Source organism: Rhincodon typus, chromosome 13, assembly GCF_021869965.1.
Source record: "Rhincodon typus isolate 14 chromosome 13, sRhiTyp1.1, whole genome shotgun sequence".
NCBI lineage: Eukaryota > Metazoa > Chordata > Chondrichthyes > Orectolobiformes > Rhincodontidae > Rhincodon > Rhincodon typus.
In genome coordinates this window covers 6,683,174-6,709,019 of record NC_063344.1, presented here as the reverse complement: position 1 = coordinate 6,709,019, position 25,846 = coordinate 6,683,174, and the positions used below count along the sequence as shown (strand labels likewise).

Genomic DNA, 25,846 nt, shown 5'->3' with positions numbered 1-25,846 from the left:
AGATGGGCTTCAGATTGGTTTCACAGGTCGGCGCAACATCGAGGGCCAAAGGGCCTGTGCTGCGCTGTAATGTTCTATGAAGGCGTGCCTTTATTCAAATGGAAGCAATTACTATGAATAAAGGTACACCTTCAAGATCAGGGCAAACAAGAAACAAAAATTGACAGCGCTGCAGCAGGTCGGCTGTGATTTGATGCAGTAGGCGGCTATACAAATAAAGCAGGGACCCAGCATTTGGAAGTTGCCTGCTCCACCCCCGGACATGGACTGTTTCTGATGGAACAAAAAGCAAGTGCGTTCTGTCCGCAGGGAGAGGGAGAGGGAGAGGGAGAGAGGGAAAGGGAAAGGGAAAGGGAAAGGGGGAAGGCTGAGTGACCAGAGGAGGAGGTGGACCATGTCAGTCACTAACCCCCCCCACCCCCCCATGGTCCCGCAGGGAGGACCCTAGGAGCTGCACAAACTTCTCACGTCCCTGAAAACTTTGGGGAAAACTTTGGGGAAAACTTTGCTTCTCTCTCTCTCTCTCTCTCTGTGTGTGTGTGTATGTGTGTGTGGGGGGTGGGTGAAGCGTGAGCGCGCCCGCAGGCTCTCGCGAGAGCGCGCGCCGCTCGGGCTCGCGCTCGGTCGCGGGTCTCGCCCTCAGTCGGTCACTCAGTCGCTGGAGCCGGTGGAGATGGCAGTGCAGTTTGTCGGGTTCCCCTTGCTCACTCTCCTGGTCCTCCTGCTCAGCCTGACCTTCCTCATCTCCTCAGGGTCAGAACAGCCGCCCATCCCTAACGGTGAGCTCCAGTCTCTCCTCTTTCAGTCCCTGCTTGGTGAAAGGCAACAGTAAAACTTTCTTTTTTTGGCTTCCTCCGCCCCTTCTCTAAGTTGAAACGCTCTTGTGTATTGGTAACGTTGGAGTTTACTTCTCTTGTGCTAAGTTGGAGAACATTTTTTTTAGATATAAGTAAGGCTTCATAATAAATTATTGATTTCCTGAAGTCATAGTATTAATTAATTCCAATTATTTGAAGTTTTAGTTGTCAAAGTTGATTTGAGAGTTCTTTTTTAAGTTTTTTGTTTACAGTGTTATTTATTTGTTTCTATCGCCAATATTGAAGTTTAAATGTGGTTGTTATTGCCAAGAATTTTTTTTTTGATTTATTAAAGGGGTCCTTCTCCTTCTTGCTCTTCACTAACTGAAGTTCCTGTCCATCTGTCGAAAACCAGAAAATAAAATTGCTATTTTAAAATCTCTACTTTCCCACTGTTGGAAGGGCAAATAAACTTCTGGAAGGCCCTCTGACACATCTGAAACAAATGCTTCTCGTGGGCAGTGGCAAAGTCTACAGTGATCATGAATCCTCATCAAGTGTTTGTTTATTTTAGACTCAAAAAACTGTCCAGGCTTACTTGTCTAACTAATGAGCATCAGAGCTGTCTGTGTGCAAAGCAACATGTAGTTCATCCATTAAATGATTTTAAAGCTTCTGTAAACTTTCTACATATTCATTTGTATACCAACTATAAAAACTGTGCTAGCAGTTTGTTTAGTGTAATATCAGTCTAGCAAGTTTCCTGTTTTGTGAGAAATGAATCTTTAAATGTGTTCAGTGAATATGTTAACTTAAATCTAATCCTTCTAGTGCCAACCTCACACCTCCCAAGAACATCCTCTGCAGCAGGTCTGTTTGGGTACAACATGCAATTCTTATGTTTACATTGTGTGTAGATTTTAGAACCTTACCTGAACTGTAACTTGTGATCTAGCCTTTCCAATTGCTTTCCCCACCATGACTTCAAAAAGTGCAAACTCTGTAATACCTCATCCAGCACCCCAAAAACTAAATGGATGTGAGACCTTTCTCGCTTAAAGTGGTGATGTATTTAATTACTGGATAATAGGAGGTGGATTTGTGTTCACCATTTCTTGCATGTAGTTGACCCATTGCCTTGGGATAGATGATAAACAAAAGTGTACTCTCCTGTAGCTTTTGTAATTATTGTGATGTGGTTGTTTTTTTAAGATTTAATGGTTGTTTTTGATCCTTTATCCACAATATGTAATTGTTCTAAGTGATTTCAAGCGTTATTTGCTTTAATTGATATGAATAAAACTTTAATATCCTCTGTTCAGATATTTCAGCCATCACCCTGCAAAGCAGCATGCAATTGCGTTCTTAATTGTCAAATATTTATTTGTAAGACTATTTTGAAAGTCTCTTGCTATCTTTAATTGTGCCAGAAAAACAATGCTTTCTGCTCTATTTGCAAAAGCTGAAGTCTCTTTAAGTATATCTAGTAGAATTTCATTGTGACTAATGATATATTTGAAATTGTAGTTACAGTTTTAATTTAGACAAATGCGGTAGCTAATGTGCACACAGCACAGTGGGGAGACGGGGGTGTAATGTCACTAGACTATTAATCCAGCACCCCCGACTAATGTTCTAGGGAAATGGATTTGAATATCTCTGAATTCAATGAAAATCTGGAGTCAAAGCTGATTTGATGGTGACCAAATAACCACTCGTCGATTGTAACAAAAACCCATCTGGTTCACTAATGACCTTTTTAGGAAAGGGTAGTGATTGGAACAAGGGCTAGGTGGATCTCATTGACTATGAGATCTTTGATTGTGGTTGTTAACATGAGTGATTCGGGGAGCCCTGGCTAATATAAACAGGAGATTCAGAGAGTTTCCTCATTCCAGGCACTGACTGAGGCTGGCTGGGTCACAGCTAGTGTACTGAGTACAGTTTAAAAAAACTACGGATGCTGTAAATCAGAAACAAAAACAATGTTGCTGGAAAAGCTCAGCAGGTCTGGCAGCATCGGTGAAGAGAAATCAGAGTTAACTTTCTCAGAACCTGAGGAAAGGCCACTGGACCCAAAACCCTGATTTCTCTTCACAGGTGCTGCCAGATCTGCTGAGCTTTCCCAGCAGCTTCTGTTTTTTTGTTACTGAGTACAGTTACTATATTTAAAAAAAACGGGAGATTCAAAGAGCCTTCTCATTCTAGGGTCCTGGCTCTGAGCAAGCTATTCATATGTACCATGCATATATAAATAAGATTTGGTTTGGTGATGGGATACCGGCCTCTGTGCAGTTATTTCAGGAAGGAAATTTGTCATCTTCACTTGGTTTGGCCAACATGGAAACCCAGACCCACAACGATGCGGTTGACTCCTAACTGGTCTCTGAAATGGCCAAATGAGCCACCCAGTTCGAAGGCAGGTTGGCAATAAGTACGCCCACATCCCATGAACAAATTTAGAAAAGCAAGGACCTACAAGTAGAATTTTTAAAATTTTGTTCGATGACTGTGTGTGAAATGGAATGTAATGAGTATCTGAAAGCTGAAGTACGAGGTGAAGAGACTGGGAGGTGGGTGCTGGTGAAGGGGATTGGTGAAGATATCTGTTGGAAGGGATGATGAGGAAAAGGCTACCATTGGCAGTTGAAGAGCAAATGAAATAATTGACCCATCACCTTGGGATAGATGATGAACAGAAGGCCAGTGTGTTGTTTTCGTCTTGTACCTATCATCTAATGAATCCTGCTGTTGTCTCCAGAGATTTCTTTATGTATTCTAAGTACAAGTGATGTTTTTGTATCTGGTTGATTTGTCCACAACATTCCACTGTTCAGGATGGACACTAAAAAGCAAAGTGTTTTGTTTTTGTAATGCTTCAAAGCGGTAATTTTCTATTCAGGCAAGCTGTACAAACCGAGTGAGAGTTTGGACGTTGTTACAATTTTATATATAGTCCAGGATGACAAGATGGAAGTATTTGTGTTGCTGCTTACAACCCAGCATCAGTAACTTCCATGTAACACAGAATTGAACAGGCTAGAGATCTGAACCAAAAATAGAAATTGCTAGAGAAACTCAACAAGTCAGGCAGCATCTGTGAAGAGGAAAACAGAATTAACATTTCACGTCTTTTATTGGAATCCTTGTCCTCTATCTTGGGCCATCTGGTCCCATGGCTCAGAAGTAAGGGCAAAACCACTAAACGATAAGAGCCTCCGTTCACAGGGTACTGTTGAAGCCCCTGAAGAAGGGTAATATCCAAAACATTGACTGTTCCTTTCCTCCAGATGCTGCCTGGTCTGCTGTTTTCTTCCAGCCTCCTGTTTGTCTACGTAGTATTGAAGTTTCGGTTGGAAGCCAGCAGGATTGACCATATGGGGATTGAACCAACGACCTTGGCATTATTAGCACCACCCTTTAACCATTATCAGTTCATCAGGATATGTCTGATACCTAACAATCACCAATGATCAATGATATTCCTTTCATCTTCAGATTGGAAACAGTGATATCTGTTGTAGATAGTGCAGAACATTGCACTATTTGTAATTTCTCAGATACTGAAGCAGCCCATGTTCACATGCAGCAAGTACCAGTATAGCATCTGGGCCGGGGCTGGTGAGTTCCAAGCAACATTTGTATCACTTAAGTGCGAGGTAATGACCATCTCTAACAATAAGGGATCCAGCCATTTCCCATTGACCTTCGGTGACATAACCATTGCTATCAACATCCTGCCGATTACCAATAATCAGAAATTGAAATGGTCCAGCCGTTTAACAACTACAGCTACAAGAGGTGAGCACTTCTGTAGCTAATAAGTCATCTTCTGTATCACCTATACCTGGCCACTTTCTTCTAGATACAGATTAGGAGCATGATGAAATACTCTCCAACTTGCTTGGATGAGCGCAACACCAACTGCACTGAAAAGGCTCTCCACCCAGCATAAAACAGCTTACTTGATTGGCACAAAGCTAACTTGCAGTATTCACTCTCACTATTGTCAACACAGAGGAGCAACAGTGTGTACCATTTACAAGATGTATGTCAGTAGGTGATCAAGGGACCTTTTAACAGCATCTTCCAAATCTGCAACCTCTAACACAGAGAAGGACAAGGCCACCTGCAAGTTCCCCTTTGAGCCACGCACCATCCTGATTTAGAAATATACCACTATTCCTTTACTAGGTCAAAATCCTGGAACTCACTTCCCAATAACATTGAGGACCTAATACAGGACATAGACTGCAGCAGTTCAAGAAGGCAGCTCACCACCACCACCTCAAGGGCAATTAGGGATGTGCAGTTAATGGTGGACTGACCAGTGGTGCCCTCATCTCATGAGTGGATTTTTAAAAAATACTGCCCAGAACTGTTACCTGGAAGACAGTGACCATTGCATCCAAGTGGGGTAGATTAATAGTGGGGGTGATGTAAAGCTTGGTAAAAAAGGTGTTTTTTAAGACGACTGTGAAAGGAGGAGAGTACGGGCAGGTGTAGACTCTTGATCAGTCGGGAAGTCAAGGGTTTCAGGGAAAAGGCAGGAAAGTGAACGTGAAGGATGCCAGATTGACTACAATCTGTATGAATGGTAGAGCAGGCCTGATGGGCTGAATGGCCTACTCCTATTACTATTTCCTGTGACCTTAGAGGTGTAGAAAGAGAACTCCACAAGGTACATTCCTAATAGCTGATGACATAGTTGCTACTGGTGGGTTAGGGACAAGGGAATCTGGAGTCAGAGGAATTTAGAGAGTTTACAATAAAGAGAAGACCTTTTAGAACGGGGATAAGGAGAAACTTCTTCAGCCAGAGCGTGGTGAATCTATGGAATTCACTGCCACAGAAGGCTGTGGAGGCCAGGTCATTGAGTACATTTAAGACTGAGATAGATAGGTTCTTGATTATCAAGGGGATCGAGGATTACGGGGAGAAAGCAGGAGAATGGGGTTGAGGAACTTATCAGCCATGATTGAATGGCAGAGCAGACTTGATGGGCCGAATGGCCTAATTTCTGCTCCTGTGTCTTATGGTCTTGTGGAATATTGTCAGGCTGGAGGGAGATGACCATGAATGACATTAAACATCAGAATTTTGAGTTGTGGAATTGGGAGATAATTTAGCTTGTAAATGACACAAGTGGGATTTTGGCAGATACTTTAGAGAATATCAACAGAAGCCTAAAGTGTTTGCTTTACGCAAGGAGGATTGCATTCTGGGGTTTTGGCAGGGAGAGTAGGAAGACTGGAGTAATGATGACCGATAGACAGCACGCTCCATCTTGTGTGCCAGACAGTAATGCTCTGTCAGTTTCTGGTTTGCTTATTATCTATAATTCGGTTACTCAGTACAGCCTTGCTGTCACTGAAGCAAAACAGTAACAAGTCTAGGATCGTTGTTCATAAGAGTGTATCTGATGTGTAATTTAATCCACAATCCACATTTAACACTTCAACCGTGCTGTTAGTGGAAATCAGGTCATAGGAGAAGCAGAGTTATATTTCAAACTCTCTTGTAGTTAACAAAACTGAACAAAACATAACATATTCACCCAAAATACAACATGCATCACTATGCAGTGAATAGAAAACATTAGCTATGCTTTGGGGAAAGCCCACTCGTTTGCTTCATGCAATGCAGTAAGGACAAATGAGGTCACAGCTTTTGTGTTTTACCGATTTATGGGATTCAGATGTGAAGTCTACCAGATGTGGCTACTCTAAAGTATAGATGGGGGTGTGAGGTGAGTCAGATGACATCAGTGTAGAAGCATAAAGACAGGAAACGAAAACCTGTGACCAGAGAAGTGGACAACAAGTTGAAGCAATGATTATGGTTACATTATAATTTATATTTGGTAGATGTATTAGTCCTTTGACAGTGCCAAAAAACCTTCCAGAAACAATGTCTTTATTACTACTGGATTTACATGGTTCTCTCAAAAGGAGCACTTGTGTGGGTTAGCTGCATTATTTTGGATTGTATGCCCTTTAGGCAAACTTAAATTTGACATGTATACCTTCATTTCACTGACATATTTTGAAAAATAGATCCCCATTCATTCAGCCAACTAGAAACTTGAAATGAGATTAATGCCTGAAGTAAATGGCACGGTGGATCAGTGGTTAGCACAGCGCCAGGGACCTGGCTTTGATTCCAGCCTCGGGCAACTGTCTGTGTGGAGTTTGCACATTCTCCCCATGTGCTGCGTGGGTTTCCTCCGGGTGCTCTGGTTTCCTCCCACAGTCTAAAGATGTGCAGGGTTTAGGTGGATTGGCCACGTGAAATGTAGGGATAAGGTACGGGGGTGGGTCTGGATGGAATGCTGTTTGGGGAAGGGGTGCTGGTGTGGACTCATGGGGCTGGATGACCTGCTACCGTACTGTAGGGACTTTATAAACTGAATATTGACATTTTTTTTAAATTCACAAACTTTTCAAAAAATAGTGTGCATTATTTCAATCATCAGTTGTGACAATTGTGGGAAAGGATGAACATACAAACGTGGAGCAGATGTAGATACTGTCTTTTTCAGTAAGGGAGTTCTGAAACTTCACCAAACCCCACCTCATCTCCGTTTCAAATGGGTGATTCCTTATTTTTAAACAGTGATCCCTGGTTCTAGATTCCACCTTCAGAGGAAACATCCCGTCCACACCTACCTTGTCAAGATGCATCAGGAACTTAATAGAAATTTTCTAAACCGTCTGTTCAGAGAAATTATTACACACCTCTGGAGGAGATGGGACTTGAACCCAGGCCTCCTGCCTCAGACGTAAGAACATGACCACTGTGCCACAGAGGTCGTCAGGATCTTGTATGTTTAAATCTAATTAAAGTAAGCAAGAATAGAATTAGTAAATAATTTTGAGTGCTATAATTGTTTTTTAATTGTAATTCAAGGCTTAAATGTTAAATACTAAATGCCCTTTGTGAGTTTAGATACATCTCTTACGAGTGATCCATTGCCTTTGATCATAGACAATAGAGAGAAGAGTGAACTGCAAGTGTGAGATTTTCAAGTAAGGGGGTAACTTGCGTATGGCTGAGTGGCAGTGTGTGACGTAGCTGTACCTTTTACCTAAATATCGCCTTTGACATCATTGCTGAATACTTGAAATCCCCATTTCTGGCCATGAGGGGAGTCTAACTGCAGCAATCTCTTTTTTTTGAGGCACCTGAAGGAATTTTGCCGAAATTGTAGTCTACAGTCTAAGAAAGTGAACAATTCAGTATCTGAAGAACAGAAACAAATATTCGTTTTCCAGCGATCTTAAACACGTGATTACCAAATTTTGTATGATTGTAGGTTTCCAAATTGGTAGTCTTTGATATTAAGACCAGAGAAACTGTCTTTTAGACTTGCTTTCACTCCAAACACCTTTCAATTGAATACAAGGGAGAGATGGTTCCTTTATTTTAGTGCAGTATAATCTTGCATATGTCCAGGATGCCCTAAGTTGGGTAACTTGCTGACAGAGGTGACATAATACCAACGCCAGCCCAATCAGGAAAAGCAATCTGATCAAACCATATAGAGATTTATAAAGTCATGAAGGGCATGTATAAGGTGAATAGCCGAGGTCTTTTCTCCAGGGTAGACGAGTCCCCAAAACTAGAGGATATAGATTGAAGGTGAGAGGGTAAAGATTTAAAAGGAACCTAAGGGGCAACTTTTTCACACAGAGGGTGGTGTGTGTATGGAAGGAGCTGCCAGAAGACGTGGTGGACATTTACAACATTTAAAAAACATCTGGATAGATGAATAGGAAGGGTGTGTAGGGGTATGGGCCAAATGCTGGCAAATGGGACGAGATTAATTTAGGATATCTGGTTGGTGTGGACGAGTAGGACTGAAGGGCCTGTTTCCGTGCTGTGCATCTCCATGACTCTAATTCCTTTCCCAGGCACTTGAATGTTTGGAAATGGCCCAGTGACTAACTGCACAGAAGTTGATTTTGTATGAGAGGGGTTCTAGTCCTGGTGCAAGATCGTCTCCGGCTCATCTAGAAATTAATCCAGCTGCTGGCAACGTGCGAGTCACCTTTCACCACACGAGTCTGAAAACTGTTCATTCGGCCCACCATTCCCTGGTGGAATTTAAAAAAAATCCCACCTTGCACGCACACTAGTTCTGCCCTAGCGTAGCTTGTGAGCATGACTGCAGACCTGTCCTTCCCCACTCATCCGATCGAAATAACTGCGGTGTAATTTTGATGAACCATGATTGAATCTGACTCAGAAAGAAATTTTGGAGAAGTTAGTTCAACTCTAAGTGATAAACCATTTACCTTGATCTTGTTTCCACTGTTGGATGTACTGTGCCTGGCACTAGAATTTATCACCTGCATTTTGCCAAAGGCTGCAACAACTTTTGTGATGGGTGTTTTGCCACAAGTTGAAAATCAAGGCAGTATGGGGCCAAATGCTGACAAACAGGACTAGATTAATTTAGAGTATCTGGTCGATATGGATGAGTTGGATCCAAGGGTCTGTTTCCATGGTGTACATCTCTATGACTCCATGACTTTGTGGAACTGGTAGCCATGGACATACAGGTACCAAGGGCACTTCAACTTAGCAGAAGCTGAGATTTGAACAAGTACCAGACTTAGCACATTTTGCTTACAGCTAATATAGTGGTGGTAAAATGGTTCAATAGAATAATAAACTGCTTGCAGAAAGAACACTGCATTAGTTTACGTTCTCAAAACTACTGCTTTAAAAAAAGGCCTCAAAAGTGAATAAATTTGCATGCATTGGCACAGTGACCCCACAGTATTATTGGTTGTCTGACCTGACAACTTAGCAATGCTTTGTTTAAACATGTTTAGTTTTATCATCTTGGCACCCATCCCTGACTTATCTCGTCAATGAATTAGGGCTAAGCATGTTTTCTACTATCTCTCAAATATTCTCTTCATTCTGATGGCAAGATCCAAAGTTTTTAAAATATTTTACATGCAGTTGAAATGTGCTTTGAAAATGCCTAGAGGTATTCGTTCTTGAAGATTTATATTTTGACGTGTTATACCTTTTTGATTGTTTTAAAGACAGCAAACTTTTTTTTTGAGGAAACTAAAGGAACCAAGAACGGAAAATGCTGGAAATGCACATTAGCTGCAACTCCTTCAAGAGCTCTTAGAATGAAATAAATGCCACTGAGATTAGTCATCATCGTGTTAAATGGCAGAGCAGGCTCGAAGGGCTGAATGGCCTACTTCACCGAGTTCTTGTGTTCATGAATAGATATCAGTGATGATACTGAGTTGTGTCCCGGTTTCTTTTAGGGAGGGATTGGGGGACAGCTGGCAAGCAGTCTTGAGAAGATAAACAACTTGTGGGGCTTTGGTTTATTTTAATGTTGGAACAATAAAAGCAGCCTGAATGGGTGTAGTCAAGCTCTCACAGATCAAGGAGTTTTAGTTAGTTTTTGGCCGCTGTTGCTGGTATCTCAGCAGGGTTGGAAGACAGTGAATCTCTCCTGGTTGCTACACTCTCTGAGTTTTCTCAGAATTGTCTTCTGATGTTCTTTTCTCCGGGATTAGAGAATTGCATGTGAGACAATCTGTTTTCTGAATTTGCCTTTTGCTTAACAAGTGTTTTTAAGTGAGGAGACAAAAAAAAAACTACAGATACTGGAATCCAAGGTGGACAAACAGGAAGCTGAAAGAACACAGCAAGCCAGGTGGCATCTAGAGGAAAGGAGCAGTCAATGTTTCATATATTACGCTTCTTCAGGACTGGATGTGGGGTAGGGGAATAAAGGAGGGGGGGGGTAGGTGAAGAGGGTAGCAGAATGTTGGTGATAGTCTGCTACTCTACCCTGCCACCCCATCCCCACATCCAGACCTGAAGAAGAGTAATATCCGAAAAGGTGACTTCACCTTTCCTCCTGGTGCTGCCTGGCTTGCTGTATTCTTCCAGCCTCCTGTTTGTCTACTATGTGTTTATGGGATATTGCTGTATTGGAACAGTTACTGTTTAGTAGTAAATTAATCTATTATTGTGTTAAGTTTTCCAATGGAGTTGTTATTCCAAGTTCTTCATTCTTTCTTTTGCTGTATTCTTAGTATAGTATTTAAATAAATTTTTTTGCTTAATGTTGAGTGGTTTGACCAATTGGATTGCATCTGGAACACAGCACCTGACATTTCCCTTTTAAATTAAGAAAAAGTTAGGGCCTAGGCTGCCTTAATATATTTTGAGGGTATCTGGCCTGATCCATAATGTATCCCATTGATAACTGTCTTAAGTGAGGGGATGTTGAGGGTGCCTCAGCAGCATATCTCTGAAGAAGTGTAACTTCTGGATTTTCGCTTCAACTTTTGTGTCTGCAAACTACTAAAAAGTTGACATCTATTTCAGACAAGTAATGATGGCCAGCACTGAGATAATTGCCATCACCATCGCAGCTGCTGCACAATTCAGCTCCTGTTCCTTCAATCATTGAAGCACTTAGTACATGGCTGTGCCCAAAGAAAGGTTCTTGGTTCATTGTCTGCTGATCTTTCTTTCTGAGCTGTTTTCTTGGCACTTTGTAACTGGTGGTTTGCAATTGGACTTTGTTGTCTGGGGCAAGGTGAAGATCCAAGGTCCTAAGATTACCTTAGCCAAGTAGCTGATTTTAATCTGAAAACACTTTGCTTCAAAGTGGTAAAAAAATTCCATGAATCAAGTGTTCAGCTTGTCCTGGGAACAATTGCACCATGCCACTTAGTGATTAGTTTATGTGCATATGCTGCCAATCTTGAGTGTGCGAGCCAGCATAGTATGACATGGAGAAGCCTTTTAATTCATATTTTGTTCTGTACATATTTTCTTTCTATCTCGGTAGCACTGGGCCTTCAGATTTTTCAGATGACTTCTGTTGAACGTCTCATTTGGCAGCAGGATCAGTTTTCGGAAAATGCGTACCAGACTTTCTTTTTTGACAGTGAGAATAACTAGGCATCTTGTAAGTGCAATCTTGATTTAACAAATCTGCAGTTGGAGGGATTGATTTGTCAGCTTATTATTATCCTTTCTTTTCTTAAAATGCAAGTTAAAAAATGAAGCAATGCAAGTTAACCTACAAGTGAGATTACTGCTTTCAATTGCTCCATATGTACTTAGTGTGTGTATTAGTCAGTTTTGTTCTCTGTCCACAATATATAACCGCCATTTGCCAAGGATGAATGTTCTTTAATGTCTTGACTCAAACTGCAGATTTATGGACATTGGTTAAGGATGAATCGGTTACTGTTGTGACCTTTAGTAGCCTACTTACACTCTCTCATCACCAGTGGAGCCTTGGAGAAAGCATCAGGGAGTTTGGATGATGCCTGTAAGATTGTAATCAGAGTTAAGGCCTTCAGAAATAAAGGGTAAATTGAACAGGTGGCATGTTGCTTTTGGAAAACTGGATGTGAGTTTATTGATTACTTTGATCAAGATTTTAAAGTAAATAATGTAACTCCCCCAGACGTGGGTTGGATTAAGACCAGTAATCCTTGCATCTGCCATATCAACATGGAGCAAATCAGTAATGTGGTAAAATTTCAATCCATTTCTGCACCTCGGTGTACGTATAGATGAAATTACATATCCGGACCTGAGGAACAGACCAGTTTTTTGTGCTTGCGGAGGTCAGGGATAGGAGAGAGTAGTTATCTTTTCGAAGTTAAACCTTCCAAGACATCATCTCTGCTATTATAGTGCCTTGTATCTTAAATGATCCCATTTTGTTTTCCACTGCTACCTTGCTTAAGTTATTTCAAATACATCAGTCTTGACATATTTTCCTTATTGCTGTACCAGCTTTTTTTATATATATTTATGCACACTTTTTCAGTGTACTTTGTTGAGGTTTATGTCTGCTTTACCACTTACTATTTTCTACTGTTTAAAATCTTCCTCTCTTAACCATCTTCTTTCCACGTTGAATTTAAAAAAAAAAGCAAGCATGAGAAAATAAACAAGTATTTTTGGAAGAACAGGTTTTTCCCTTTGATAATTAGAAACTAAATTGAAGCATTTTTCTCATCAATCATTTCACATTACGTGTGGGATCTCTTTCATAGCTTTTATATTACAGTTATGGTGATCAGCATTATAGACAGAATGGGGACATTATCATTCAGCCAATGTACACATTTTTTAAATTAAATGGTCACACAGTTAAACTTGAATATATTCCGAAGTTTGGTGGGTCATGATTTGCACCTTTGACAAGTGATATTTATCTCTTCTGTAGTATGGTCACTAGCTTAGCCTACATACATTAGATTCATTGGTATCCTTGCAAATCCTCAATTCACCTGCAGTCAACTACAGATCATAGAATCCCTAGAGTGTAGAAGCAAGCTATTCAGCCCATGGAGTCCACACTGACCCTTGAAGAGGATCCCACCCAGGACCACACCCTACCCTGTCCCTGTAACCCTGCATTTTCCATGGCTAATCCACCTAGCCTGCGTATCTCGGAACACTATGGGCAATCTTAACACGGCCAATCCACCTAACCTACACATCCGTGGGAGGAAGCTGAGCACCCGGAGTAAACCCACGCAGACGTGGGGAGAATGTACAGACTCCACACAGACAGTCACCTGAGGGTGGAATCGAACCCGGGTTCCATGGCTCGGTGAGGCAGCAGTGCTAAGCATTGAGCCACTGTGCCGCCCCAGTCCAAGTAGGACACAAACCTACAACATTCTGATCTGATGTCAGCTAGGAAGGAAAATGTAGTTCCAAACTCCAGCTCTGCAGCCACTGGTTAGGCTTTTTCACTTTTGTAGTTGTCTGCAAATTGCACTGTAATAGATAAGCGGTGAGTACAGATGGATGGTGAATGCAACTGCAGAATGCTTTCACTGTTAAATCTGTTTTGATCCAGGTAACGTGTTACGTTTGTCAATGTTGCACAGTTTCACTGACCGTAACCCAGCCACAACATGTAGTGCAAATTTGCAGTTTGTACCTTAACCTGACTGCTGTGCTGTTTAGTTGGATGGCTGGTTTGCGATGCAGAGACACCAGCAGCATGGGTTCAATTCCCATAATGGCTGAGGTGACCACAAAGACCCCACCTTCTCAATTTCACCCTTTGTGGCGCGGTGACCCTTGGACTAAACCACCAGTCATCTCTCTCTAATGAGAGCGCAGTCCTGTGGTCTGCTAGAATTATGACAACTTTACCATTAGCAGTTGTTTTTATTTTACCTACTGCACTGGCTTTCTTTAAAGCTACTTTAATAAGCCTGGATCCCAGACTTTTTAAGCATAGTCCTCAAGGAAGAAAAGGTGTGAGTACGTATAAACACCTCATCTTTTGAACTAACTTGCATGTGTCCAGATGGTGGAAATAGTTCGGACTAGCCTCCCTGTACACTGTGGTATTCTGTAACAGTTTGTTGAACTCCCAGGAAATCATAACCATTTGTACCATCGATAATTTACAACAGTATCCCTCTTGCAAGTTAAATCAGTACTTTCAAATGCTACTCTGTGACTTCAGAAATACATCACTTCTGTTCACGTTCAACTTTGAAAATTGCTCTCCCATCCTCAAATAATGTGTTTAGTATGTTGCAAAAATCTCTCATGGCAATGATTGACATAAACCCCTCCTGCCCTTGATTATGCTTTCCTAGAGTTTGTGACCATTCCATTGGCTAAATTCATGAACACTCATTAACAAATGACAGTGGTTCAATGGGTTAGATTCTGGTTTAATGGATTGATGAATAACTGTGTTTCCCTCATGAAACAGGTTTTTGGGATTAACATTTCCAAGGAATGTGTGTGCATACCCAGGCCTCTGGAAACCACAACTCAATTACAGTACTGGTAAAAACTGTACAGCAATATCATTACACACCTCTGAAGTAGGTGGGATTTGAACTCTACACTTTGACTACAGGAGTTCAGTGGTCAAGACAAATCATTTAACTAGACCGATGCATACCCATTGAATGGACTGATTATCTTTAGCATCTCTTGATCAGGTGCCTTCACGAAGTCGTTTCTTTATGTCACTTGATTTGTTTTTTAAGAATTAAAAAATCTAGCCCAAAAGTCATGTGTAGATAAAATGTGACCACTTCTTGACAGTTGTCCACTGCAAATATCTCTTTACTTCTCCAATACCATTGCTTGAACTTTAAACGCTTGTTAGACTGGAGGCCTGTGGCCAGTGGTGTGCCACAGGGATCAGTGCTAAGTCCACTGCTTTTCATCACTTATATAAATAGTTTGGATATGAACGTAGGAGGTATGGTTAGTAAGTTTGCAACTGACACCAATATTGGGAGGTCTATTGGACAGCGAAGAAGGTTACCTCCGAATACAACAGGATCTTGATCAGATGGGCCAATGGGCTGATGAGTGGCAGATGGAGTTTAATTTGGACAAATGTGAGGTGTTGCATTTTGGAAAAATAATTCAGGGTAGGACTTAGCACGTAATGGTAAGGTCCTGGGGAGTGTTGCTGAACAAAGAGACCTTGAAGTACGGGTTCATAGTTCCTTGGAAGTAGAGTCTCAGGTGGATAGGATAGTGAAGAAGGAATTTGGTACACTTGCCTTTATTGGTCAGTGCATTGAGTAGAGGAGTTGGGAGGTCATGTTGCGGCTCTACAGTACATTGGTTAGACCACTTTTCGAATACTGTGTGCAATTTTGTTCCCTCTGCTTTGGGAAGGATGTTGTGAAACTTGAAAGTGTTCAGAAAAGATTTACAAGGATGTTGTGAGAGTTGGAGGGTTTGAGCTGTAGGGAGAGGCTGAAGAGGCTGGGGCTATTTTCCCTGGAGCATTGGAGGCTGAGGGGTGACCTTTATTGATATTGATATTGAGCATGGATAGGGTAAATAGGGTAATTAGACAAGGTCTTTTCCCCCGGGTAGGGGAGTCCAAAACTAGAGGGCAGAGGTTTAACGTGGGAGGGGAAAGATTTCAAAGGGTCCTAAGGGGCAACATTTTCACACATAGTGTGGTGCATGTTTGGAATGAGCTGCCAGAAGAAATGGTGGCTGGTACAATTACAACATTTAAAAGGCATCTGGATGGGTGCATGAATAGCAAGAGTTTAGAGGGATATGGGCCAAATGCTGGCAAATGGGACTAGATTTATGTAGGATATCTGGTCAGCATGGACGAGTTGGACTGAAGGGTCTGTTTCTGTGCTGTACATCTCTATGGCTGTACGAGTGACTATATCATTCATGTCCTATAGTCTGCTATTCACCGTAACACTGAATTCCACATGATAGTTGAAGTGTCTCTGTCTTTGTGGCTGAGAAAAGATGTAGGCTGACTTTATTTTTTTCTTGCATTGCCTTTGGGAATTCTTACACATCTGTGTTTGTAAAGGACCTTGGAGCATCCTTGTAGGGAAATCCAAAGTGTTTTATAACTGGTAGATTGCTTTTGATGCACTGTGTAGACAACTGTGACAGCCAGCTTGTTCACAGCAAGGGCTGGTGAACATTAAGTGAACGAAGCCCTTGTTACTATGGGAGGTTTCTCGGTGATTTAGATTGAAAGATGTTGGTCAGGACATTGGGAGAAATCTTAGAAGATTCCAAGGCCCAATAAGAAGAACCATGTCCACATATTAACTTTGATTTTATACTAAACATTGATCTCCAAAGACTTACTCTCCCTATCCCTGGAGGTAGATACAGGGGAGACGTCAGAGGTAGGTTCTTTACTCAGAGAGTGATGGAGCGTGGAATGCATTGCCGGAGAGGGTAGTGGAGTCGGCCTCATTAGGGGCATTTAAGCGGCTATTAGATAGGCATATGGATGATAGTATAAAGTAGGGGTGGAGGTTAGACAGACCTCAGGTTTAGGGTAAAAGTTCAGCACAACATTGTGGGCCGATGGGCCTGTACTGTGCTGTACTGTTCTATGTTCTATGTGTTGACTCTCCCTGTAATATTCAGGAACTTTGATCTCTCCCACTTTTGACCATTTGTTAGCCCCCAGTTTCCCTCACTGTTGATAACTGCTGCCAGTTGTCCAAACTTCATGCGTTGGAATTTCTTCCCTAAAGGTCACCAGCATTGTATTTCTCTCCTTGCCTACAACAGTTATAGAGACATAGAGTTGAACAGCACGGAAACGGACCCTTCGGTCCTACTCGTCCATGCCGTTCTGATATCCTAAATTAATCTAGTCCCATTTGCCAGCATTTTGGCCCGTGTCCCTCTAAACCTTTTCTATTCATATATTCATCAATATGCCTTTTAAATGTTGTGATTGTACCAGCCTCCACCACTTCCTCTGGCAGCTCATTCCATGCACGCACTACCCTCTACATGGAAAAAGTTACCCCTCGGATCCTTTTTTAATCTTTCCCCTCTCACCTTAAACCTGTGCCCTCTAGTTTTGGACTCCTCCACCCCAGGAAGAAGACTTTGGCTATTCATCCTATCCATGCCCCTCATGATTTTATAAACCTCTATAAAGCCATCCCTCAACTTCCAACGTGCCAGGAAAATAGCTCCAGCCTATTCGGCCTCTCCTTATAACTCAAATCTCCCAGTCCCAGCAACATCCTTGTAAATCATTTCTGCACCCTCTGAACTTAAACAACATCCTTCCTATAGAAGGGCAACCAGAATTGAAGACAGTATTCTAAAAGCGGCCTCATCAATGTCCTGTACAGCCGCAACATGACATTGCAACTTCTACACTCAGTGTTCTGACAAATGAAGGCAAGTATGCCAAATGTCATCTTCATCCCCCTGTCTACCTGCAGCTTCACTTTCAAGGAACTATACATCTGTACCCCTAGATCTCTTTGTTTGGCAACACTCCCCAGGGCCCTACCATTAACTGAGTACGTCCTGTCCTAGTTTGCCTTACCAAAATGCAGCACCTCACATTTATCTAAATTTAACTCCATACGCCACTCTTTGGCCCATCGGCCCATCTGATCCAGGTCCTGTTATACTCTGAGCTAATCGTCTTCACTGTCCACTATACCACCTGTTTTGGTGTCATCTGCAAATTTACTAACCATTATTTCCTATGTTCACATCCAAATAATTTATATAAATGACAAAAGGCAGTGAACACCAATCCTTGTGGCTCACCGCTGGCCACAGGTTGTCTTAAAACCTTTCTCTTTGGCCAAGCGTGAGGACATCTTTTACATGGCTCTGGATTAAAGTTTGTTTGATAACAGACCTGTAAAGCATCAGAAGCTACAATGTAAACAGAAGCTATAGTTGGGGCCATTTAATGTGCAGATTGAAAATTTGGGCACCTAATAATGAAAATAACTTTTACCACTATAGATTTAATTTGCCAGAATAATGTCAGAGATGAGTTAAAATAATGGGACTACTTTCATTACAGCAGAGAAGATTGAGAAGAGATTTAATTGTTTTGAAAATCCAGAGTGCTTTTGATAGAATGTTTAGGGAAGAATTATCTTCTCTGGTTGCTCTGCTAAAGTTGATCTACAGTTTAAATCCTTGTAAAGAGAGGGGAGCGGTTCAGCGAAATTTCTCCATGAGCTTAATTTTACATTGCTGCAGAAAACAGCTGGTTGCCTTTAATGCCGTAAATATCGATGGACATATGGTCTGGCATGGTACTTGAACTCCGAGCATACTTGGTGATGCTGTTTGATGCTGTTAACACAAAAGGCTGAATTTGCTCTGGCAACCAAGGGCAGCGTGATGGCTCTGTGTGCTTTCTAGTGCCAGGGGCTCAGGTTCATTTCCAGCCTTGAGTGACTGTCTGTATGGAGTTTGCATGTGATTTGAATTGAATCGAATCGATTCATTTATTGTCACATGTATTTGATGTAAAAATACAGTGAAAAATGTGTACTTTTGCTGCTTAGCACCATTCGTGTTAACTTAGCATAAGATTAAAAAAGAAGTAACTTAAGAGAGCCCAACTTTCCTTTCCACTGCCGCAGTCCTGCTCAAGGCTTTCCAGCCCTCGCCACGCCTCTGCCAGAGTCTCGCTTTGGGCTTTCCAGCTCATATCACGCTGCTGCAAGTGTTCTGCTCTGGGCCGCCTCACGGTCCCCGCTCTTGCCGCCGCCGCCTCACCGTCCCCGCTCTCGTCGCCGCTGCCGCCGCCACGTCACCGTCCGCGCTCTCGCTCTCGCCGCCGCCGCCCTGCTCTTGATCTGTCACTGTTGGTCCGCCCTCACTCCATCTGCTGTCGCTGCAGGACACAGCCCACACATTCCATCTCCCTCCCAACTCCTTAGTTAGGTAGTTAAAAGAGGTGGGGGGAGCATAGAACTGCTACAGAGGGACAGAGATGAAGGGAGGGGAAAAAAGGAAGGACCAAGAAAGAAAGAGAAAGAGGGAACTGGCGAACAGCTTGGATCCTCCGTATGGAGTAACTTACCTGCCACCATCTTGCTTCTAATGTTCTTCCTGTGTCTGTGTAGGTTTCCTCTGGGTGCTCTGGATTGCTCCCACAGTGCAGGGTGTGCAGGTTCGGTGGGTTGGCTATAGGAAATGCAGGATTGGGGAGGGGATGATGCTGTTTGGAGGGTCAGTGCAGACTCTGGGCTAAATGGCCTCTATCTGCACTGTAGGGATTCTGTGACTTTCACAATTTGAATGATCGAGTGCCCTTTTTGAAATGCCTGTCATGGAATGCGAAATTGTGCATGTATTTTTAGCATTGTCAAGAACATCCTGAACAAAGGAATGTTTAATGATCAAAAATATCTTGGCTCAAGTGTCAATGCAGAAGAATATTGAACCGGCTTCTAATTAATCCTCTTTTCAGATTTGGAAAAATGTCAGACTCTGGCAGCAGCTCATGAAACCCTTTGTGCCACTTTCACTTCTTTTCATGTTGACAGTATGTTCCTCAGTTGAAAAAGGAGCTATGTGAAAGTGTTTATGTATCCAGAAGAAGACACCTCACATTGTCTGTGATATGGAAAATGCTGTCCACAGTGCTAAGGAACTGAGGCCACAGTAGTTCCAAGGTATTTCTTCTGTCTTCCCCTTCCCCAGCCCAGCCACAATAAAAAGTATTTGTTTGACTCATTTGCCATGACCTTTCGATCACTCTCCAATCTGTACACCAGATTTGTGTATTTATGTTACAAGTAAAACATTTGTTGTTTAAACAGCTGATCCAGTTGCTGAATACTTGCTATTCACAAGTGTTAAAACAGGGCTTTCTTTTGTGGTGATCCTTCAGTTGATTTGTCAGACTGCCTTGAGCTTTAGAAAATAGACCAGGTTTTCAAAACTTTAACAGAAACAGAAATTGCTAGAGAAACTCAGCAGGTCTGAGGCATGGTTAGTAAGTTTGTGGATGACACCAAAATTGATGGTATTGTGGACAGTGAAGAAGGTTATCGAAGATTACAAAGGGATCTTGATCAATTGGGTCAGTGGCCAAGGAATAGCACACCGTGGTTAATTTGAATAAATGCGAGGTATTGCATTTTGGTAATGCAAACAGGGACAGGACTTCCACAATTAATGGTAGGGTCCTGGCTAGTATTGTAGAACAGAGACCTAGGCGTTTGTGTGCATAATTCTTTGAAATTTGCATCACATGTAGGTAGGGTGATTAAGAAGGTGTTTAGCACGCTTGCCTTCATCGCCCAGACCTTTAAGTGTAGAAGTTACGATGTCATATTGAGGTTGTACAGGACGTTGGTGAGGTCTGTTCTGGAGTACTGTGTGCAGTTCTGGTCGCCCTGTTATAGGAAGGATATTATTAAGGTAGAGAGGGTTCAGAAAAGATTTAGCAGGATGTTGCTGGAAATGGTGGGTTTAAGATATAAAAACAGACAGGAAAGCTTGGGATGTTTTTCACTGGAGCGTTGGAGGTTGAGGGGTGACCTCGTTGAGGTTTATAAAATCATGAAGGGCATAGATCAGGTGAATATCAGGGGTCTTTTCCCTAGGGTGGGGGAGTTCAAAACTAGGGGGCATAATTTTAAGGTGAGAATAGAGATTTAAAAAGGACTTGAGGAGCAACTTTACACAGTGTGGCTCGTGTGTGGAATGAATTGCCAGAGAAAATGGTGGATGTAGGTACAATTACAGCATTTAAAAGACATTTGGATAAGTTCATGAATTAGAAAGGTTGGGAGGGGTATGGACCAAGTGCAGGCAAGTGGGACTAGTTTAGTTTGGGAACATAGTCAGTGTGGACTAGTGGGACCGAAGGGTCTGTTTCCATGCTGTATGACTGTATGACTATGGTAGCATCAGTGGGAAGAAAGCAGATTAATATTTCGAGTCCAATGACTCTTCTTCAGAACACTTCTTCAGACTGATCAGAACAGTCTGATGAAGAGTCACTGGGCTCAATATGTTAACTCTGCTTTCTTCCCACAGAAGCTGGCAGACCTGCTGAGTTTCTCCAGCAATTTTAGTTTTAGTTTCAGATCTCTATCATCCACAGTTCTGAGTTTTATTTCAAAGCCTTTATCTTGGTGGCACGGGGTATTAACTCTCCTGTAGCTTTATTTTGTTAAAGATCTTTGCCTTTTAAGCATTGTTAAGCGCAATTCATTCAATTGCAGTTTAATTGAAGCTAAGTCAAAGGACTCCATTTATATTTGCAAAATTTTCTTTCAGTCTCCCAATCCATACTCCATCCCTAACTGAGGAGATGGAGTGAGTGAATTGAAATTTGTCAAAGGATGGCAATTTATGCAGTGCAGTCTAAGGGCCATGCTCTCAATGTATTTTTTTCTCCACTTTGGCAGTTATAACTGCTGTGATGGGGATTGATTAGCTCAGTTGACTGGACAGCTGGTTTGAGATGCAGGATAACGACGATAGTGTGGCTTCAATTCCCGCACCAACTGAGGTGACCCTGAATGACCCTCCTTCTCAACCGCTCTCCTCACCCGAGGCATAGTGCAGCCAGTGATCTGATAAAACAATGACAACTTTACAAAATAAAACCCGAAAGAACTGCGGATGCTGAGATTCTGGAACAAAAGCAAAGTTGCTGGATAAGCTCAGCAGGTCTGACAGCATCTGTGAAGGTAAAAATAGAGTTAACGTTTCTGGTCCGGTGACCCTTCCTCAGAAGGGTCCAGTTCTGAGGAAGGGTCACCGGACCGGAAACATTAACTCTGTTTCTTCCAATGACAACTTTACCTTAATCCTGATGCTGTAATGCAGAAAAGGGGCTCGCTGTTTGGCAGCATTGGTCAGCCAAGTGCCTTTGAATTGTCTCGGGGTGTTGTACCTTCTTGCCCTTGTCAGCAAAGCAAGGAGAGGTTACAGCTGCAAGGTGGCATTCTTTTGTTGGCAACAGGTTAAGTGACTATGAGGTTTGAGACAGTAATTAGTTCCATTGTGGTCTGTGAGCTTTTTTCGACCTTTCCCCTGGTGGGCAGGCAGCAAGGCAGAAGACATAATGTGTGCAAAATAATTTTTGGTTGTTCATTGTTCAAACAGCGAAGGCTGGAATATTAGATAACAAGGTGCTGAGCTGGATGAACACAGTAGGCCGAGCAGGAAAGCTGACGTTTCGGGCCTAGACCCTTCTTCAGAAATGGAATATTTGCAGCTCAGGCTTGACTTGCTTGTGTAAACTGAATTATTTTTGGCTTTTCATGTGGGGTAGGTCTGTCCAGTTCTTGCACAACCTGATGAGGTGGGAATCTGTAACTGTCACTGTAAAAGGGAATAATTATTATTATTCTAAACATATATTTATCTCAGGTATCCAAAGGATACAGCATCCGTTCACAGACATTGTACCAGAAGGCACTGCTGATGTTAGCACATTAACACCCATGCTAAATTGACCATAGTGTTCGGGGATGTGTAGATTAGGGGTCGGGCCTGGGTGGGTTGCTGTTGGGGTTGGTGTGGATGTGTTGGGCCGAAGGGCCTGTTTCCACACTGCAGGGATTCTATGATCTAACATGTGGTGTAGTACTTTTGGAGTACTGCACTACCAAAATAAAGCCAGCAACAATTTCACTTGCCCATGTGAGATTCGATTTGGTTACCATAACCAACAACTGGGATGCTGGTGTATCTGTTATAGTTTCCATTGCCAAATGTCACACTGCAGTTTTTAACATTTCATTAAAAGGTCCTGTACATCAGTTGGGAGACCTGTGAACTCTGTGTCCTGAACAACATTTATCCCTAAACCAGCCCCATTTTAAAAACAAGATGCTGAGTCATGTCTCTTTTTTTTTTGTTATTCGGAGCATACGTTGTCCAAAGATATGCAGGCCACGTGGATTGGCCAGGTTAAATTGTCCATGATGACTAGAGATATGCAGGCTAGGTAGATTAACCATGGTAAATGCAGGGTGATGAGAATAGAGTAGGAGATTGGGTCTGGATGGGATGCTCAATGGAAACTCAAATGGCCTCTTTCCGCACTGTAAGGATTCTGTGACTTCAAATGGTCACCATTTCTGTCCATGTAACAGTAATAGTTGCTCTTCCACAGGAGTTTATTCAATGTGACTCACTTATGGACAAACCCAGGACATAGAGGCGCTGTGTAAGGCCAGTTTTTGGGTGCTGGAATATCCTAAGCTGTAGGTCCTGTTTTTAACCAGGTTTGCCTGGCTTCCAGCCTGAGCAAATGTCAGCAAGTTTATTTATGGGTTGAAACTAACTATGTGAAACCCACATGTCTGCAGTGAGGGCCACTAGCAGGACTTTGTACAATTTAAATGCCATCCTGATAATATAATTACCAACAGTAATTCATTTTATTCAGCTGGAGGAATCTTGGTACATGGTTGCAGAATAAAGTTAGTATTCAGTCGGAGGGAAAAGCGATAAACTATGTGGAAGTTATAAAAGATTTCTGATTTTACTCACATGGGTCTTTTTTTAAAAATCTTGAAATGGCTTGGCTGTGAGGAAATGGCCTGATTGCACAAAGACGTTACTGTGATGATTGGCATTGGTATAACTTTCTCCTTGCCATAAACAGTGCATCCATCAACTTGAGCTGAGGAATGCTGTAGAATATTTACTATAATGCAAAACTATTTTGGTGAGCTTTTTACATTTGGGTACAGGTAGATCATTTTTACTGGTAGCTTGAAACGCTGCTCAAAAATGGTAAATGAAAAGCAATTTTTAATAAACGTGATCCTTTCACCTAAAAAAATGGTTTGAAAACCAAAATATCCCTGTCACTATTTCATCATGAAAGGAAACATACCAAAGTATAATATAGAGCAGCAATAGGTTAGGTGATCTAATTGTAGCTTCAAATCCACATTCACACCTGCTCCCTTTCACTGCCCTTGTTTAACAAGAATCTGCCTGAAAAATGTTCAAAGATTCTACCCTTCCAAAGACTCCGGGCCCTCAGAGAATTTCACTTTCTCCACATGCCCTTATCAAGGTTTTATGTTTCAGTCAAATTGCATCTTATCCTTCTAATCTTTGGATTTAATCTGGTAAACCTTCTCTGAACTGCTTTTTTTGAAAAAATTCATTCACGGGATGAGGGCATCATGGGTTTGGCATTTATTACCCAGAGGGCAGTCAAGTGTCAGCCTCATTGCTGTGGGCCTGGATTCACATGTTGGACAGACCAGCATGGCAGTTTCCTTCCCTAAAGGACATGAGTGAACCAGATTTCCGGCAATCAGCAATGGATTCACGGTCATCATTCAACTCTTAATTCCAGATATTTATCAAATTCAAATTCAAATTCCACCATCTGCCATGGTGGTACTTGAACTCTGGTTTCCAGAACATTACCTGGATTTCTAGATTCGTAATCCAGTGTTAATACCACTAGGCCATAGCCTTATTTACGCCTTTAAGGTGACCAGTGCACAGAGCTGGCTCAACCAATGTCCAGTGTAACTGAGCATAACCTCTCCACATTTGTGTTCAATTCCTCCTGCGATAAAAGATAATATTATGCTAGCTTTCCTAATTACTTGCGTTACATGCTAACCTTTCATAATTCACACACTAGAAGCCCACATCCCTCTATATCTCAGAGGTCTGTAATCTGCCAGCATTTAGGTAATATGATTGTTATTTATTCTCCCGTGAAAAAGGATAGTTCCATGTTTTCCCAGTTGTACTCTTGTTTTGCCTGCTTGTTTAACCTGTTTATATCTTTTATCTAACCTCTTTGTGTCCTCTGCCCAACTTTCCTTCTCTTGTCAGCAAATTTTGCAGCTATCCTATCCGTCCCTCCATCTAAGTCATTTTTATAAGTTGCAAACAGGGGCTGTCCCAGCACTAGGCTCTGTGGCACACCACTCATTACTCCCAAACTGGAGAAAACCCATTGACTCTGACTTGTTGTTGGCCAGCTAGTCGTCTTCTATCCATGCCAGTCTGTTGTCCCCAACACCTCAAGCTTTTATATTTACATTTACTTTTGAGCCACCTTCTCAAATGTTTTCTGGAACTTTTAAGTGCAGTACATCCACTGGTTCCCCTTTATCCACAGCACATGTTACTTCCTCAAAGAACTCTAATAAATTGTTTGCAGATGGCTTCCTTTCCACAAAACCATTTTGACTTTCTAACTAATTACCTTGAACTTATCCAAGTCCCCTACTATAATTTCTTTAATAATTGTTTCTAAAAAGTTTCCTTGCAATGGGTGTTAATGTAACTGGCCTGTTGTTTCCTGCTCCCTGTCTCTCGCCCTTTTTGAATAAAGGGGTTATATTTTTCTGTCTTCCAATCTGACTGACTCTGAATTGAGGGGGTTTTGGAATATTAAAACCAATGCAAAACTATCTCAACGTAGGAGCAAATTACTGCATATGCTGGAATCTGTACTGAAAACAAAAAAAAAGCTGGAAATCACAGTGGGTCAGGCAGCATCCCCGGTGGTGAGATAGTAAGCTAACGTTTTGAGTCTAGATGACACTTCGTCAGAGCTCTAACCTGCTGTGATTTCCAGCATTTTTTTTTCCGTTTTCAGCAAAATAGTACCAGTACTGTGTGTGGGATAGCAGGAACTGCAGATGCTGGAGAATCTGAGATAACAAGGTGTAGAGCTGGATGAACACAGCAGGCCAAGCAGCATCAGAGGAGCAGGAAGGCTGACGTTTTGGGCCTAGACCCTTCTTCAGAAA

At 42.0% G+C, this 25,846-nt stretch overlaps 1 protein-coding gene across 1 annotated transcript in view; it reads left to right on the top strand.

Moving 5' to 3' along the window:
* Window positions 1-551: 551 nt before the first annotated feature.
* Window positions 552-25,846, top strand: part of LOC125484690 (procollagen-lysine,2-oxoglutarate 5-dioxygenase 2-like) — a 68,809-nt gene continuing 43,514 nt past the window's right edge. Inside the window, exon 1 of the mRNA XM_048604424.1 lies at window positions 552-779. Coding sequence (XP_048460381.1) covers window positions 674-779 — 106 coding nt within the window. The 5' untranslated portion in view covers window positions 552-673. The remainder of the gene's footprint in view (window positions 780-25,846) is intronic.